Raw genomic sequence first — 18,134 nt, 5'->3', positions numbered from 1 at the left:
CCAGTCTTTACGACTGACCTGGTAACCTGACTACCTGATCAAAGCCTCTAAACAAATAAGTTATCAATCAGTCCAGCCCACTGATGGCACTAAAAATAAACATAAATACTGATGACAGGATTAATCTGACGGAGGCTACAGATCATTGATCAATAGCAGTCACCATCCTTCATCCTAATGTGGTTCATCAGGTCAGTCGTAAAGACTGGTTTAGGTTGGCTGCATATGCTTTGCTACATTTTATTCAGAAGGAAGCAGCATTTTCAGATGTTTTACAGTTAATATGCCTCTAATCAATAATAAAGAAATGTAATTTCTCAACTACAGCACCTTTATGAGAAAACATGTGAGGGTTGCAAATTATTTACACTTTAAATAATGTATAACATAGGCTTTTGTACTGTACATCCACTAGTTAATATTTGTAGCATAGCAAGTTTTGTTCAATCTTTTCCATGACTTATGCTGGGGGAGTGAATACAAGTGAACATATAGCATATAGCAAATAAAAGGCCAATTCAATTTGTAATGTTACTTGTAACCAATTGATTTATTTTCAATTGACACATTACAGGTAAAACGGATCCATTTTCTCATTATTTACAGAACAAAGTATTACTACATCAGCTGGGTCAGTTATAGAAACATCAATAGAACTCACATTATACATGAGCATTCTCCTGGTCTAAACAGTTGTTCCCTCTCCCACTATTTGTTTACAGCTCCTATCGTCCCCCACATTAACAGTGAATGAACTCAGTCTTATAAAATGAATTATTGTTACAAACACATTCAGGCCCCATTTTGAGACGCTACCACAATCTTATGCTCCAGACTTGTTTTGAGAATTTTTGTGCCAGGTGTTTAAATGATTTGAATGGCTTTGGCAACATCACCAGATGTTTGCACTGTAAACACAACACGTACCCTCAGTGTGGTTGACTTGTTGAGAGAACCAGGTCTGCTTTTACCCATAGTTGCTGCTTTTTTGCCTACTTCCATCGTAGTGATGATGACCAAAACACATAACCTACCAAATACCAGTTACAATGATATAGGCACTGTTTGTAGTTCTTTACCAATAACAATTAATTGTCTAATGATTTCTATTGACAAAATGTTCCTGACGTGTAATGCCCTATTTAAATCCTAAAGCATCCCCGGACGTTCATGTTCTAGAACGAGGCCAGTTCCCTCTGTCAGAAAACTCCTTTTAACACTGTACTACTAGGAAATATATTTGAGAGATACCGATGACGAAATGGTCTTAATATGATTTTAATAAAGACAAGGAGGATACATGAATCCTCTCAAAAACCTGTCTCCTCTTTCACAGCGCCTCTCTTTAATATCGCCAATAATAAACCCCTAAATCTGATAGCCTGTTTTAGTCTTACAAAACCCCTTGAGTGTCCCATGAAAACAATCTTGCTATTAGAAGATGCCATTCAAATTCAATGACTGTTCAAGCTTCTAGGCTTTTCAGAATGGCCAGTCCAGGCTGACTGCACAGAGCTTTCAGCGCTATCCAGCTGCTAGATTTCAGGGCCAAGGTGGATATATTGTTTTAGCAGCTCACCTGTCCCCTATGGAGGGTCATATGACACACAAATCCTAACACTCAGCTGGAATTCTGGGAATACTCATGCAATATTATTTCTCTGTGGGGTTTATTTCTCTGAGTTACCGTGGAGACAGAGTTTCCCAACCGATAAGACCAGTCCGTTAGTCATTATGAAATAGCACTTCCAACTGAGACTTTATGTTGCATGAAACTGCAATTCGAAAACTTTTTTAATAATAGCTTGACTGATAGAATCAAGTGACAGGAGTTTTCCAGGGAGATATTTTCCGGTCATCTGACAAAGACGTTCCGAATGTTCTCATAGACATTTCAAAAGACTAAGGGGCAGTTTCCCGGACACAGAGTAAGCCTGGTCCTGAATGGAAAAGCAAGCTCAATAGAGAGTCTCCAGTGAAAAGCTTTTCAGTCCAGGACTAGGTTAAATCTGTGTCTGGGGAAATGAATGTGTCTAAGAAATGGGACTGACAGACATATTCCAAAACACAACAGGATCCTCTTTTCAGGAGGAGGATTAATCAACATGAATGACAATTGACCTCTTGAGTGCCAAATGATGATGATAATTATTTTTGGCTACACTCAAATTCAGTCTTTTAAAATGGCAGTAATATGAGAGCATTGATAAATAGTGAAAACATAACACACTAAAACAAAAATCTATTTGATTAAATCTACCTCTATCACCCACAGTCTGTTGTAGACTAAAGCAGAAAACCATAATGACATGCATAAGACTCAAAACAACAAAAACAAACAAAAAGACCCATTTCAGTCCATAAGATCCATCATAGCCCATAAGTCCTTAGAGACCGATCATAGTCCCCGTGCTTTGACCAACTGATCCTGTGATGAAGAGGGTATGTCCCCTGACCCCGCCTCCTCCACAGGTACCTCCCTAGAATTCCCCTCAGCATCGACAACCACGACTGTCCTCTTCAGTTCCTCATAGCGTCTCTGTCTCTCGGCTACGGCAGCGCAGGCCACCACCACCTCGTCTGACTCAAAGTCGTAGTCCTGCTGGAGCTCTGGAGGGTTCAGGACATCCCGTTGGGCCTCCTCCTCCCGCTGGGTCTGGTTCTGGGCCGTCCGTCTCTGCTGCAGCAGCTGCCGTGCCCACGCCAGGTCATCCGACCAGAGGGGGCGCTCTGATGGACACAGGTGGACCGCTACCTGGAAGGACCTCACCGCCTGTTGACAAGACGAAGACCTTTGTGCTATTTTCCTTTCTGTTAACATCTTTTTATTGATTTAAGATGAACACAAATGACTGGTATTAAGGACAAATATTTATTGGGGAAGATTTGAAAGGAAAGGTGTATAGATGTTGTGTAGTTCTGTCCTTGAGCTGTTCTTGCATATTGGTGTTCTGTACAATGGCATGTTTTATGTTGAACCCAGGAAGAGTAGCTGCTGCTTTCACAACAGCCTAGTGGGGATCCTAATAAAATACCAAAGCTTTGACGTGATATGACCATTGGAGAAGCTTGATGAGTAAAAACAACTGTAGTGTTATGGTTGTCCCCAGGGGTCCTGTTTCTATGTACATTGCTAGTGTATGGTAATCAGACCCTTTTAATGGGAATGGGGTGCAATTGTCTTGAAATAGGAATCATGGAAATGAACAAAGTTAAGGGAAGGTCTCTAATGTACATTTATGTTTTCAAACGGGGTGGTTTGTGCTTTTTTATACTATTATCCGGAAAACATACAGGGCTTTGTTTTGAAATCAGACACAAATGTATTCAATTCAGTTGATTTAGATCTGCTCTGAAACAAAAATAAGTAGTGGGTGTTGTTGGTCACAATATGGCTGCTGAGAAGAACCAGAAAACAACTCCAACGCAACAGAGAAAGTCATATGTTGACGGTTCGTTCATATTACAATCAAAGATCACTCTACTAGACGGTCTACAGTAATCATGTCAAAAATGCTGTACATCTAAAAGCCAAAGGACGTCAAAGAATCTATAGCACTCTCTTTTCAGTCCCACCATCTGTAAAGGGTGAACAGTTCAAGTCGTAATAGATACGTTTCCTAGGATCCCTATGTTCCGGAAGAAATACGTTCAGAAGGATCCGTATGCAGGTCTGCCGTTTCTGCATAATAATTCCTCTAATTTGATGTGAGGAAGCGTGAGACTAGTAACAATGTGAAGCCGTAGCTCTTGTCTCTCTTCAGAATGTCAGCTACAACAAAACCTCATTCCTGTCACATTAGTTTAATTTATAGAGAGATCATCATTACTACAGCCTCCATCCATCATTCACCTGACCAGTCATAAGTACATAGATTTACACATAATTGTGTAACTCTGGAGGAGGGCAAATCATACTTCACATTCTAATGGGCTAATAAATCAAACCATTGCCCTGCCGGTGGAATTATGAATTTAATCTTTAAATCTCACACTAAGTACTTTTCATGATAATTGTTGAGTTCGCAAATTACATCTGATTGTGACCGAAATCAGTTAAATACCATTAGAAGCTTCCAGCTATCTCTGTCAGAGCTTAAATGAATAACAAAGCATCTCAGACAGACCAAACTCAAATGACTCAAGCTTTTGTTAGGTGATTCATTCTAAAATGGGGCTGATGCAGGTTCAGTAATGACCAAGAATAACCTCATCCCCCTCATTCTAACCTAAAGGCACTGATCAGCATCAGTGTTTACACATCAGTAGATTAATAAGACATACAACTTTATTTATCCCCTTGGGAAATAAGATTGTTAGATAATAAATCTCATAATCAGATAATTGCTCTTATCCCTTTACCCTGCCCGCAACCTTGGGTCGAGCAATAGCCAGCTCCTCCACGTCCGCCCGGACCATGTGCCGCTCCATGGGGGGATTGGGCTCCACCCCCCCCTCTGGGACACACACCCGGACCAAGCTCCGGTCCATGGGGGGGATTGGGCTCGCTCCACCCCCTCTGGGACGCACGCCCGGACCAAGCTCCGGTCCATGGGGGGATTGGGCTCCACCCCCCCTCTGGGACGCACGCCCGGACCAAGCTCCACTCCATGGGGGGATTGGGCTCCACCCCCTCTGGGACGTACGCCCAGACCAAGCTCCGCTCCATGGGGGGATTGGGCTCCACCCCCTCTGGGACGCACGCCCGGACCACCTGAAGGCACCACAGACTCTGGGCTCCTTTAAATTGGCCTAAAATTGGCCTAAAAAACATCCTCTTTGGGAAGGCCTTGTTAGTTAGTTATTGCTGTGTTCCTTGTTGGCCTTGTAGCGTCAGCAGTGTTCTTTGTGTCAATGGGCCGGTCTAGTTGAGTCCTTATTTGTTTATGTCTCTTGTTATTAATTATTTTAACTCACTAACTGTAGCGCTTCAACATTATTCTTCAACGAAAAGCACATTACACATTCAATATATTATTATTTATTACTAATACTATGGGTAGTGCCAGGATCTTTTTCTAGCTACCAGGGAAAACTCCAGGCCCTGATTATTTAGTTGTACACTCCTTATCTCATGGGTGGTGAAGATGCATCCTCTTGGCCGCTCTCAATCGCCATCTCTCCTGCACACTCTTTCTCCTGGTCTCTCCCTCTCCTGCTTTCTCTCTACCTCCTCTTATTCTTCTCAGGGTCCAAATGAGAACACGATATGATTGACAGGATGGTGAAAAGATTTTACTAGCCACCATTACAGGACTCGGCAATCACACCTGGACTATTATGGCCTGTATCTCTATGTTAAAAAGATGGGACTTAGACAACTTTCTGTCTCTCTAATCTCCTCAAATAGCAGTCTTAAAGGAGACCTCAGCTCTTATTAGGCCAACATTCCTGAAATGGACTGGTTTGGTGCCCAACTGGAACAAGTATGCAAACAAAACTACTATAAAGGCTAAGTCAAGCGAAACTGTCAAGAAAAAAAAAGGTTTTGACAAATGAACTCTGGCAAGTCAAGACTCATAGGATAAATGGTTTGTATTCACACAGTTCTTTCAAAAGCACAGATCTTTCAAAGATGGAATTAAGTCTTCTGTGCTCCTTCTTTCTCTCATTTCAACAACGATCCCCCAACCAAATGACAAAACCGCCCCTTAGATCTGATAGCCTACTTTTCTCATACACTACATATAAAAATGTGATGTTTTATTATAATAGCACATATTCCATTCAGAGTCAATCAGGGCACTAGGTAAATACATAGAGAAAGAAAGGTACATAGGAGGAAGTACAGAGAGAGGGAGAAACAGAACAAGAGAAAACAGGAGATTGAAAATAGTGAGAAATGGACAGAGAGAACAGTGAACAAGAAAAAAACAAGTGACCAAGAGAGAAATGGACAGAGAGAGGAGAGAGGGAGAGAGAGAGAGAGAGAAATGGACAGAGAGAGAGAAATGGACAGAGAGAGGAGAGAGGGAGAGAGAGAGAGAGAGAGAAATGGACAGAGAGAGAGAAATGGACAGAGAGGAGAGAGGGAGAGAGAGAGAGAGAAATGGACAGAGAGAGAGAAATGGACAGAGAGAGGAGAGAGGGAGAGAGAGAGAGAGAAATGGACAGAGAGAGAGAAATGGACAGAGAGAGGAGAGAGGGAGAGAGAGAGAGAGAAATGGACAGAGAGAGAGAAATGGACAGAGAGAGGAGAGAGGGAGAGAGAGAGAAATGGACAGAGAGAGAGAGAAATGGACAGAGAGAGAAATGGACAGAGAGAGGAGAGAGGGAGAGAGAGAGAGAGAAATGGACAGAGAGAGAGAGAGAGAAAGAGAGAAAGAGAGAGAGAGAGAGAGAGGAGAGGAGAGGAGAGAGAAATGGACAGAGAGAGGAGAGAGGGAGAGGAAGAGAGAGAGAGAGAGAGAGAGAGAGAGAGAGACATGTGTATGTGAAGCCAGAGATCACTGCGCCCGTCTTTGTGCAAACAGGGCGCTACTCAAACATGTCGATGCACACAACGTCCTGAAACGAGACTGAACAAGGCCCTCTAAAAATAGACTGACATTTTCTCCTCTCCATTATATATGTAAGCGTGTATATATATTTGGCGGGCTGTAGCTCAGGTAACTTTCAACACTTCCCATTGTTGTTTTGGGTAAACTTCTGACAGTTAAGTTGCCCTGGGACATTAGAGATGTAGAGATGTACACACAGGGCCATTAGCCATAGGGGTTCTCAGTTCAGCTAGGTATTTTTTCTCTCCTGTCTAAGAGGCAGAGCAGCAGTCCAACTGTGATCCAGCCAGGTTTCATACAGGTTCAGGCGTGCACTGTGGGACACCTTAAGTGATCTTCCATGCCCCAGGCACTTGGGTGTGCTTTAAAAGAAGAGCAACTTTATCCCAGCGAGACAGGGAAAAGTTAAAAATAAGAGCTCAGGGTAATGACTGACATTTTAGTGTCTGTGGGGATGACAGACAAGCTAGGGCCCCTTCCCTACAGTCTCAGTTCCTAACAGTCTCACCTCCATACAGTAACATGTGAGACACGTACGACTCTGCCACCTGCTAACCCTGTAGTGATGTCAGAGGGAGAAGTGCATTATGCACTACAATCTTAGTTTTTCTGTTCATGGATCACAAGTTAAGTTACCTGCTTTTCACACTAGAGAGCCAAACCTCGCAGAGCCAATCCTAGCAGAGCCAACCAAGCTGTACCAAGCTGGCCTGATTACACATCCTCCAAAGTTGCTGGAACTGTGCTCAACAGGACCATGTGAAAAGAAAATATCCGAGACAGCACAGTTTGTTTATGGTTGGCACGACAGTGTGAAAAATGTGTAGGTGGTAAAACTGACCAGGTCCACCTCACCCAGACTGAGCTGGGCACGGCCTAGTGTCTGCCAGCCCTCCCACCACAGGGGGCGGAGCTTCACAGCCATCTCTGCTGCCTGCACTGCTGGGAACACCTCCTGCAGAATGGTCAGCACCTGCAGAGGTCAAGGGTCAGAGGGCAAGGGTCAAACAGACTCTGCTGTCATATTTTGCACCATCACAGAAGTAAACTGTATGTGTGTCGTCTCTGGGATTAGGGGAAAAGTCACATTTGCATCCTGAATAAAAATATAACTAAGGACCATTCTATTCAACTTTAGCAACAGATAAATAAACAGATATGGTGACACAGGCAACACAGAGTAACTCACAAAACGGTGAGGATGGTTAACGTCACTTATAAGCCAGTCGCACTCCTCCACCATCCCAGCATCAGTGACAGAGATAACTGAGGCCTGTTTGTCAATTCAGCAGTCAGTAGGAAATTAGATCACAGCACCCGGCACCAGAGGACTGATCACTATGCATGTGAAGCAAGTCATCCTCTGACGGATATTCCTTAGTGGCGTGCCTGTGGAAAATGTGCTGGTCGTGACGTTATAGTGCAGTCTTATTGTCTACGTTATGTATTATAATTAGCAATGCCGGACAAACTAGGGGCAGGATCCTGGTAAATAACCTGCTATTACATTACAATGAGGATAGAGTACTGGAAGGTTCAAGGCCATGATACACAGGGACCTTTAGTGATATACTGCTAATCATCGGTCTCTGGACTGCAGACCACAGGAGCTACCGCTGTACTGAGGTAGAGAGGACGGAATCAGCATACTGAGACACTGCTTTTGTTTAACCAAGAGAGAAAGGTGACTCAAGAAGGGATTGTTTAAGACATGAGAATAATAAATGTGGTTTATCAGAGATGATATATGTTGAAATGTGTGGGGAAATAACAGACCGTGTTCTAGTCTTTGAACCCCCCCCCCCCCCCCCCCCCCGCTCTCATATTCTGTTTTTGACTGTTATTCTAGGGTAAACATTATATTCAACGGACAATAAGTTAGGCCTCAACATTCATGCCTCATGCAGCTTTACAGAAAGACATCAGTGATGACTGAGCTGCATTGGGATCTCACGCCAATCAAAACGTTCAAAGGAGAAAGTGACGAACACAGAAGGACTAGGCATTCAAAGGAGAGTGTGATGGACAGACACAAAGAGGACAGTGTCATAGAGAGGCTAATTGAGTTAAAGGGAGGAAGGTGATAAGAGAAAGTCAATGGCAAGTGTCTGAGTTGTATCTGTCTCAGTCTTCTGGCGCTGAGAGAGCTGTCTAACGTCTGATAAGAGACTCCTGGAGCTCGTCGTGCAGCATGTGGAGAACGCCCAACTGACAGAGACTGGACTAATGGGGACAGATATTTTTATTGCACCGGTCAGACAGTGTTAAAACTGTGTAATGAAACACATCAGAATATAGTTAATGAGGGAGGGAAATGTCTCCCTGCTACAGAGCATAGAGTTCTGCGTGTTTGTGACCCCTTTTTATGTGTCCCTTCTAAAACATGACCAATAAAGTTACATAGCAGCCCAAAATACAGCAGAGTATTTGAGAACTTGGCTAAATGAGGACACGTAATTCAATTCTTCTCAGATTTCATATCATGGTTGATAATGTCAGCCATTAAAAGTGGTGAGGGAAAATGCTGCTTGGAAAGGTTAAGGCTATATATATATATAAGGAGAAAGTTAATTGTGGTACAGATACCATTAGAGAAGTGTGGGGACACGTGGTGTGACTATAGATCACAGTCAAGGACAGCCAACTGCTCTGCTCTATGATTCCCCCCCAATCACATCTCTGTTGGCTAGCTAGCCTAATCTCATAGACACCTGAGTGTCAGGGGAGGGAGGGAAGAAGGAAGATAGGGAGAAAGACCCAGCCAAATCATGAGAAAACAAAAAGATAATTACCTGACACATTGGAAAGAATTAACCCAAAAAACTGAACAGAGAGTACACAGTGGCAGAATACCTGGCCACTGTGACTGACACAAGGAAAGCTTTGACTAATGTACAGACTCAGTGAGCATGGCCTTGCTATTGAGAGAGGCCTGCCTTCTCAAGAGAAGACAGGCTATGTGCACACTGCCCACAAAATGAGATGGTTCCCACACTGATAGTCCCAGTGGAGCCCAGGTTGGATGGTTTCCACATTGGCAACACCATGCCGACCAAACCATTGTCCTCTGCTCTCACTTTAAAGCATACCAATGTGGCAGCCGGGAGAGGGTTAGGTGAGAACATCCTGATGACATGGGATCATGAACACGTCAACATGCACACTGCACACACAGTGAGACACACACAATCTTTGACCATCTAGAACAAACCATGTCTATCCTCTACTTACTATCCTTGTATGAAGAGATTCACTTTGAAATCTTTGAAAGACACACTATATTTGTACTGTACCAGCACAGAGAACAAGAAAGAGAAAAAAGGGATCATACAAAACAAAATGTTCTGTGTGTAGCAGACACTGTATCTGGCCTCATCTGGCCCCATCTGGCTGTACCTGGCCCCATCTGGCTGTACCTGGCCCTAACTGGCCCCAACTGGCTGTACCTGGCCCCAACTGGCTGTACCTGGCCCCAACTGGCTGTACCTGGCCCCAACTGGCTGTACCTGGCCCCAACTGGCTGTACCTGGCCCCAACTGGCTGTACCTGGCCCCAACTGGCTGTACCTGGCCCCAACTGGCTGTACCTGGCCCCAACTGGCTGTATCTGGCCCCAACTGGCTGTATCTGGCCCCAACTGGCTGTATCTGGCCCCATCTAGCTGTATCTGGCCCCATCTAGCTGTATCTGGCCCCAACTGGCTGTACCTGGCCCCAACTGGCTGTATCTGGCCCCAACTGGCTGTATCTGGCCCCAACTGGCTGTATCTGGCCCCAACTGGCTGTATCTGGCCCCAACTGGCTGCATCTGGCCCCATCTGGCTGTACCTGGCCCCAATTGGCTGTACCTGGCCCCAACTGGCCGTATCTGGCCCCATCTGGCTGTACCTGGCCCCATCTGGCTGTACCTGGCCGAACCCGGTCCCAAGTGGCCGTACCCGGTCCCAAGTGGCCGTAACCGGTCCCAAGTGGCCGTAACCGGTCCCAAGTGGCCGTACCCGGTCCCAAGTGGCCGTACCCGGTCCCAAGTGGCCGTACCCGGTCCCAAGTGGCCGTACCCGGTCCCAAGTGGACGTACCCGGTCCCAAGTGGACTTTTCCGGTCACAAGTGGACGTACCTGGCCCTAACATGCTGGCTGTGGTCTGAGGACTGGAGAGTTGGAGAGCAGTAAGGAAAGCAGGTTAAGTGTCTGAGACCTGCAGTACTGTAATGTACGTCATGTAATGTACTTCATCTCGTACAGTAGAGGCTTAGAAGGGGCAAGAGGAGGAGGGAGGGCAAGAGGAGGAGGGAGAGCAGGAGGAGGAGGATAAGTGGCTGAGAGCTGTAGTATTGTAATGTACCTGGGACTTCATCTCGTACAGTAGAGGGTTGTCTGGAGTCAGCTGGATGGCTTCATCCCACCTCTTAATGGCCTCCCAGTGTCTGAGGAGAACACACATAAAACGGCCTTCCATTATCACCATCAGGGTTACAAACTGTACTCACACACAAACATGCTGCATACAAGCAATCTGGGAAAATCTCAACTACTGTACTGTGGCTATACTAGGCTTACAGAAGACGAGGGAGTACAAAAGAGAACATTACAAAGACCACATAAAGCATAGAATCACTGTTTAGCTTAGTGGTGTTGATCTCTCTACGTGCCTCACCTGTTTGATGCCCCACCAGTGTGAGCAGACGGAGCTACATGGAGCCGTGACAAAAAGCAGAACATCAGACTCACTGTTGTTTTAAAGTTTTCATAAGAATTATTGTTAAGCGCCTCTGGTTAAGAGTTAAATTACGCAAGGCCATAGTCTGACGTCTGTCTGGGAGGCTGAATGACCCACTACTGACAGACGGATGGACAGACAGACGAGGATCAGCCAACAGACTGATGCTGTAACACGACACCAACGCCCACAGATAGCCTTCGGTTTTATTAACCTTCTTTGTGGAATGCAAACACACGCACACACTGTATGAACAGCTTACGGTTGATAGAAAATCCAATAAAGTTATGGAATCAGACACTCCCTGTGTGGTTGTCCCTCATCTGGGAATATTACATGTATTATTGAAGGGATTGTTAGCTTATTAAATACCATATGATATCAGTGGTAATCTATGGATCAATATGAGTTACTTCAGCTATATTTATTGTCTGCTGTAGTGTCCATGTGGCTATCAAGTGGGATCCCGAGTGGCACAGCGGTCTAAGTCACTACATCTCAGTGCTTGAGGCGTCACTCACTACAGACACCCTGGTTCATTTCCATGATGTATCACAACTGGCCGTGATTGGGAGTCCCATAGGTCGGCGCACAATTGTCCCAGCGTCGTCCGGTTTCGGCCGGTGTAGGCAGTTTTTTTTCTTAACCGACTTGCCTAGTTAAATAAAGGTTAAATCAAAAAATACATTCAAATCAACCTGTCTTCTTCGTCACCCGTCAGGTGGGGTGGCAGGTAGCCTAGTGGTTAGAGCATTAGACTAGTAACCAGCAGGTAGCCTAGTGGTTAGAGCATTGGACTAGTAACCAGCAGGTAGCCTCGTGGTTAGAGCATTGGACTACTAACCGAAAGGTTGCAAGATCGAATCCCCGAGCTGACAAGGTAAAAATCTGTCGTTCTGCCCCTGAACAAGGCAGTTAACTCACTGTTCCTAGGCCGTCGTTGAAAATACAAATTTGTTCTTAACCGACTTGCCTGGTTAAATAAAGATTTTAAAAAATGAACTAGGACTCTGAAAGGAAATGGTTCTAGCAATCGAGATGACTACCATCGGCTGTTTTTCCAAAGTGATTCAAGTTTTTCCACTGTGATTGATACATTTTTCGAGGTTATCTTTTGAACCTGCTTAGAAACACTGGATGTGCATATGTATCCAAGCCAGCAGCACATGTCCCAAGTCCCTTCTCTATTCTAGCCACAGAAAACATACCCAGAGGTAGTGTAGTGTACAGGAAAAATAAGCCTATGACCCCCCCCCCCCCCCCTCCACAGCAGGTCTAATGGATGTATTTATATCCTGCCTGTTTGGCCCTGTCCGGGGGAATCATCAGATGGGGCCACAGTGTCTCCTGACCCCTCCTGTCTCAGCCTCCAGTGTTTGTGTCGGGGGGCTAGGGTCAGTCTGTTATATTTGGAGTACTTCTCCTGTCTTATCCGGTGTCCTGTGAGAATTTAAGTATGCTCTCTCTAATTCTCTCTCTCGGAGGACCTGAGCCCTAGGACCATGACTCAGGACTACCTGGCATGATGACTCCTTGCTATCCCCAGTCCACCTGGCCGTGCTGCTGCTCCAGTTTCAACTGTTCTGCCTGCGACTATGGAACCATGACCTGTTCACCGGAAGTGCTACCTGTCCCAGACCTGCTGTTTTCAACTCTCTAGAGACAGCAGGAGCGGTAGAGATACTCTTAATGATCGGCTATGAAAAGCCAACTGACATTTACTCCTGAGGTGCTGACTTGCTGCACCCTTGACAACTACTGTGATTATTATTATTTGACAATGCTGGTAATTTATGAACATTTGAACATCTTGGCCATGTTCTGTTATATAATCTCCACCCGGCACAGCCAGAAGAGGACTGGCCACCCCTCATTGCCTGGTTCCTCTCTAGGTTTCTTTCTAGGTTTTGGCCTTTTTAGGGAGTTTTTCCTAGCCACCGTGCTTCTACACCTGCATTGCTTGCTGTTTGGGGTTTTAGGCTGGGTTTCTGTACAGCACTTTGAGATATCAGCTGATGTAAGAAGGGCTTTATAAATACATTTCATTTGGATTTGATGTACACACAGACTGCACAGTCTACCTGGCCTCAGTGGCCTAGGCCTTCCTGAGGAGTGAGGACATCTGTCTGTCTGGACATCTGTACGTCTCTGTGTCCCATCTGAGTAGCAGGAGCAATAACCAGCTTTACTAAAGTATTCTGCAAAAACATAATTAATTCGTCTGGCGACGAATACATATTCGTCGCCAGACCCACTGGCTCCAGGTCATCTACAAGTCCATGCTAGGTAAAGCTCCGCCTTATCTCAGCTCACTGGTCACGATGGCAACACCCATCCGTAGCACGCGCTCCAGCAGGTGTATCTCACTGATCATCCCTAAAGCCAACACCTCATTTGGCCGCCTTTCGTTCCAGTACTCTGCTGCCTGTGACTGGAACGAATTGCAAAAATCGCTGAAGTTGGAGACTTTTATCTCCCTCACCAACTTCAAACATCAGCTATCTGAGCAGCTAACCGATCGCTGCAGCTGTACATAGTCTATTGGTAAATAGCCCACCCTTTCTCACCTACCTCATCCCCATACTGTTTTTATTTATTTACTTTTCTGCTCTTTTGCACACCAATATCTCTACCTGTACATGACCATCTGATCATTCATCACTCCAGTGTTAATCTGCAAAATTGTAATTATTTGCCTACCTCATGCCTTTTGCACACATTGTATATAGACTCCCCCTTTGTTTTCTACTGTGTTATTGACTTGTTAATTGTTTACTCCATGTGTAACTCTTTGTTGTCTGCTCACACTGCTATGCTTTATCTTGGCCAGGTCGCAGTTGCAAATGAGAACTTGTTCTCAACTAGCCTACCTGGTTAAATAAAAGGTGTTCTCAACTAGCCTACCTGGTTAAATAAAGGTGTTCTCAACTAGCCTACCTGGTTAAATAAAGGTGTTCTCAACTAGCCTACCTGGTTAAATAAAGGTGTTCTCAACTAGCCTACCTGGTTAAATAAAGGTGTTCTCAACTAGCCTACCTGGTTAAATAAAGGTGTTCTCAACTAGCCTACCTGGTTAAATAAAGGTGTTCTCAACTAGCCTACCTGGTTAAATAAAGGTGTTCTCAACTAGCCTACCTGGTTAAATAAAGGTGTTCTCAACTAGCCTACCTGGTTAAATAAAGGTGTTCTCAACTAGCCTACCTGGTTAAATAAAGGTGTTCTCAACTAGCCTACCTGGTTAAATAAAGGTGAAATAATAAAAATAAAAATTCAAACGTTGCATCTATTACAGTTTGGTAATTGGTATTGGAGTGTATAATAGAAAAGCCAACCTTATGGTTGGGCGGCAGGGTATTGCGTTGGTTAGAGCGTTGGACTAGTAACCGAAAGGTTGCAAGTTCAAATCCCAGAGCTGACAAGGTACAAATCTGTCGTTCTGCCCCTGAACAGGCAGTTAACCCACTGTTCCTAGGCCGTCATTGAAAATAAGAATTTGTTCTTAACTGACTTGCCTAGTTAAATAAAAGGTAAAATAAAAAAATTAAAATGGTCTCCGAGTTTGTTTGCTGCAGACTAAAGTACACACCATAATGTTTTGTAAGGTCAGGCTAATAAGCTCTCCCTGTCTCACCTATGTCAATATTAATAATAATTTAGTTAACACTAGTGATGGGGTGGAGGGGGCAATAGATAGTGACATATCAATATTATATTTGAAGTATATAGAAAACTATTATTTTTAGATTGTGATTTAAAAGGGCTGAAAACATGTTATTTCCCTGACTGATCAAAATGTTTTCCCATGCTCTTGGTCTTCTCTCTGCAGCAGTGAGCAACATGTTTGGAATATCAAATTGCAATAAAATCACAGTATCGAATCTCAATACCTAAAAAACAGGGAGAATCGCAATACATATCGTATCGGCACCTAAGTATCGTGATAATATATTGTGAGGTCCCTGGCAATTTCCAGCCCTAGATAATACCATACAGACATATCCAAACAAAAGGATTACATCTAATACCGATAAGCATACCTCTGCCGTGAGTAACTCAGGTTATGGACTAAGATGTAATGATCAAATGGGATCAAACCACACCAACTAGCCATATGTACTTCAGGATGAACGCAATAAGCTGAACAACTAGGCCATTATGTGAAAATGTCATATTCCAATGATGATCTTAATACCTGCTGTGCTTATTATTGCAACACACAAACACGTACCCATGACGTCAGCGAAAAACAAATAGGGTGTACTTTGTTAAAGTGTAAACTCAGAAGATGATGTACCTGAAAATGTTTTCTATTATTGTTTACCCAAAGTCAGTGTGACTGAGTGAGTGATTTAGTCCAAAACAGCAAAAGAAGAAGTTAAGCTCATAGAATTTGTGTGCAGGATTGAAATCAGATCAATTTTCTTCTGGCTGACTCACCCAGATGGCCATACAATCACGCACACGAGTGTGTAAACTGCAAAAGGCCTCCACTCACAAACAAGTAGTTAGCTAATAACAGGGAGATGTCCAATTACATCAGGGGGATCTAACCCTCATTAATGAGAGGCTGACATCAGGGTCAATGTGTTTAGAGGTGGGGGAAAACCCTAAACTATATATCCGTTCCCGGCCAGATTCAGGGTCCAGTTCATTAGGCACCAAACCAGAAATTGGACTGAAACGGAGAGGCCTACGTGGACTTACCGTTCCAATGAGGTCATCATTGTAAATAATAATTTGTTCTTAATTGACTTACCTGTATAAATAAAAGGTGGGGGAAAAATCTGTTGCGAAACATTTTAAAACTGATTCCCTGCAAATGGCCACCGGACTATTACATTGACCCCCCCCAATTTGTTTTGCACACTGCTGCTACTCTGTTTATAATCTATCACTTTATCACTTCCCCCTACCTACATATACAAATGATCTCTAACCTGTACCCCCGCACACTGACTCAGTAACGGCACCCCCTGTATATAGCCTCGTTATTGTTATGTTATTGTGTTACTTTTGACTATTTTTTTACTTCAGTTTATTTGGTAAATATTTTCTTAACTGTTCTTGAATTGCACTGTTGGTTAAGGGCTTGTAAGTAAGCATTTCACGGTAAGGTCTACACGTGTTGAATTCGGCGCATGTGATAAATAAAGTTTGATTTGCATGCCCTAATGAATGGCACCGCCAAACCCCTGGCCAGCTACACTGAACCAGAGAAATCAAGAGACATCGTTTCCTAAGCAGAATCCAGTTACTTCTGACTAACCATCTTTCTACACTTGGTCACCCCTGGCAACATGTGTCTGTTAAAGTAAGAGGAGCAATACCAACTAACGTCAGATATATGGGCATTCATTGGCTGAAAGATACATTTTTATATACAAAAGGTCACATACTGTACAAGCACGATGGCAGACATATTTCATATCTAGCATAATATGTGTGATCATGTGAGTCAAATCTAATTCGAAACCCATTATAAGCCTGATATTTTTTTAAATATTATATCCAGCTCAAATAAAACTATAAATATATATATATATCCATCCTTTATTTAACTAGGCAAGTCAGTTAAGAACAAATTCTTATTTACAACGACGACGCTGGGCCAATTGTGCACCGCCTTATGGGACTCCCAATCACGGCCGGATTGTGATACAGCCTGGATTCGAACCAGGGACTGTAATGACACCTCTTGCACTGAGAATCAACTGATTATTCAATTTCAGTGACTAATGACTAACGAGTCAAATTGGATTGTCTTCATCATGTCATTGAAAACTCCTTAAAATGACAAAAAATATATATTTTATTTATTTATTATTATTTCACCTTTATTTAACCAGGTAGGCCAGTTGAGAACAAGTTCTGATTTACAACTGCGACCTGGCCAAGATAAAGCAAAGCAGTGTGACAAACAACAACAGAGTTACACATGGAATAAACAAACGTACAGTCAACAACACAGTCTATATACAGCGTGTGCAAAAGAAGTAAGATTGAGGTAAGGCAATAAATAGGCCGTAGTGGCAAAATAATTACAATTCCGCAAATAAACACTGGAGTGATCGATGTGCAAAAGATGAATGTGCAAGTAGAGATACTGGGGTGCAAAGGAGCAAAGACATGCAGTTCAAATGGCTGCATGACTACATTACAGGGTAATTCTGTATGCATTCGGTCTACTTTATAACCACAATGTACACACGATGACAAAAAGCATTGAGGTTGAATATAGCTCAGCATCTGACTTAGCATTGAGTACACCAACTTCTGAATATCTTATTACAATTAAATGATGAAAAACAGTGTTGAGAGCTGCATTTGTTACTATCATCATCATCCCACTTAAGGACAACCATGGCGCAGAGAACAGAATGATACACTGACATAGCGGTCTAGTAATTACTATGTATATGCGTCCCAAATGGCACTCTATTCACTATATAGTACACTACATTTGACCAGAGCCCTATGGGCCCTCATTAGTAAAAAGGGTGCCATTTCAGAAAGCCGTTGACTGTCAGCTCCCTCCAGCTAAACACTTACGCGGTTGAAGACAAAGAACGATTGATCATATTAATTTCTCTGGCATGGATAAAAAGCTTATGAATATCTGATGCTGAAAGTCTGATGAACGATGAACGATGAACTCGGGGGAAGAGAGGGAGGGAGGGAGAGATAGGGAGAGAGATAGAAAGAGAGCGAGAAAGAGAGGATGGGTGGGTTGGAGAGTTTGGATATGACAGAGTAGCTGGGTCTTGGAAAGGACTGAATAGTAGATATGATGAGTCGTAGAAATATATACAGTATTTCTATTATCATAAAATAATATTACGGATTAGGCTCCAAACAAGCCTTGAAAAACTCAAACAAGAATGATGCTGTGTGTGCATCTTGCTAGCCGTCACTCAAAT

General features: G+C 43.6%; 1 protein-coding gene across 4 annotated transcripts in view; it reads right to left on the bottom strand.

Annotated features, from left to right (window-relative positions):
- Positions 1–526: 526 nt before the first annotated feature.
- Positions 527–18,134, bottom strand: part of LOC109868711 (tetratricopeptide repeat protein 33) — a 43,607-nt gene continuing 25,999 nt past the window's right edge. For 2 of the 4 annotated variants that reach the window (XM_020458433.2, XM_020458432.2), the window contains 3 exons: positions 10,843–10,924; positions 7,342–7,473; positions 527–2,773 (listed from right to left, as the gene is read on the bottom strand). In XM_020458433.2, coding sequence (XP_020314022.1) covers positions 2,399–2,773; positions 7,342–7,473; positions 10,843–10,924 — 589 coding nt within the window. In that variant the 3' untranslated portion in view covers positions 527–2,398. The remainder of the gene's footprint in view (positions 2,774–7,341; positions 7,474–10,842; positions 10,925–18,134) is intronic. The other 2 variants (XM_031802494.1, XM_020458434.2) reach the window with 1 other exon arrangement.

This window comes from Oncorhynchus kisutch, linkage group LG23 (genome assembly GCF_002021735.2).
Source record: "Oncorhynchus kisutch isolate 150728-3 linkage group LG23, Okis_V2, whole genome shotgun sequence".
Taxonomy (NCBI): domain Eukaryota; kingdom Metazoa; phylum Chordata; class Actinopteri; order Salmoniformes; family Salmonidae; genus Oncorhynchus; species Oncorhynchus kisutch.
The sequence above is the reverse complement of the archived record's forward strand: the minus strand, read 5'-3'. Positions and strand labels throughout refer to the sequence as shown.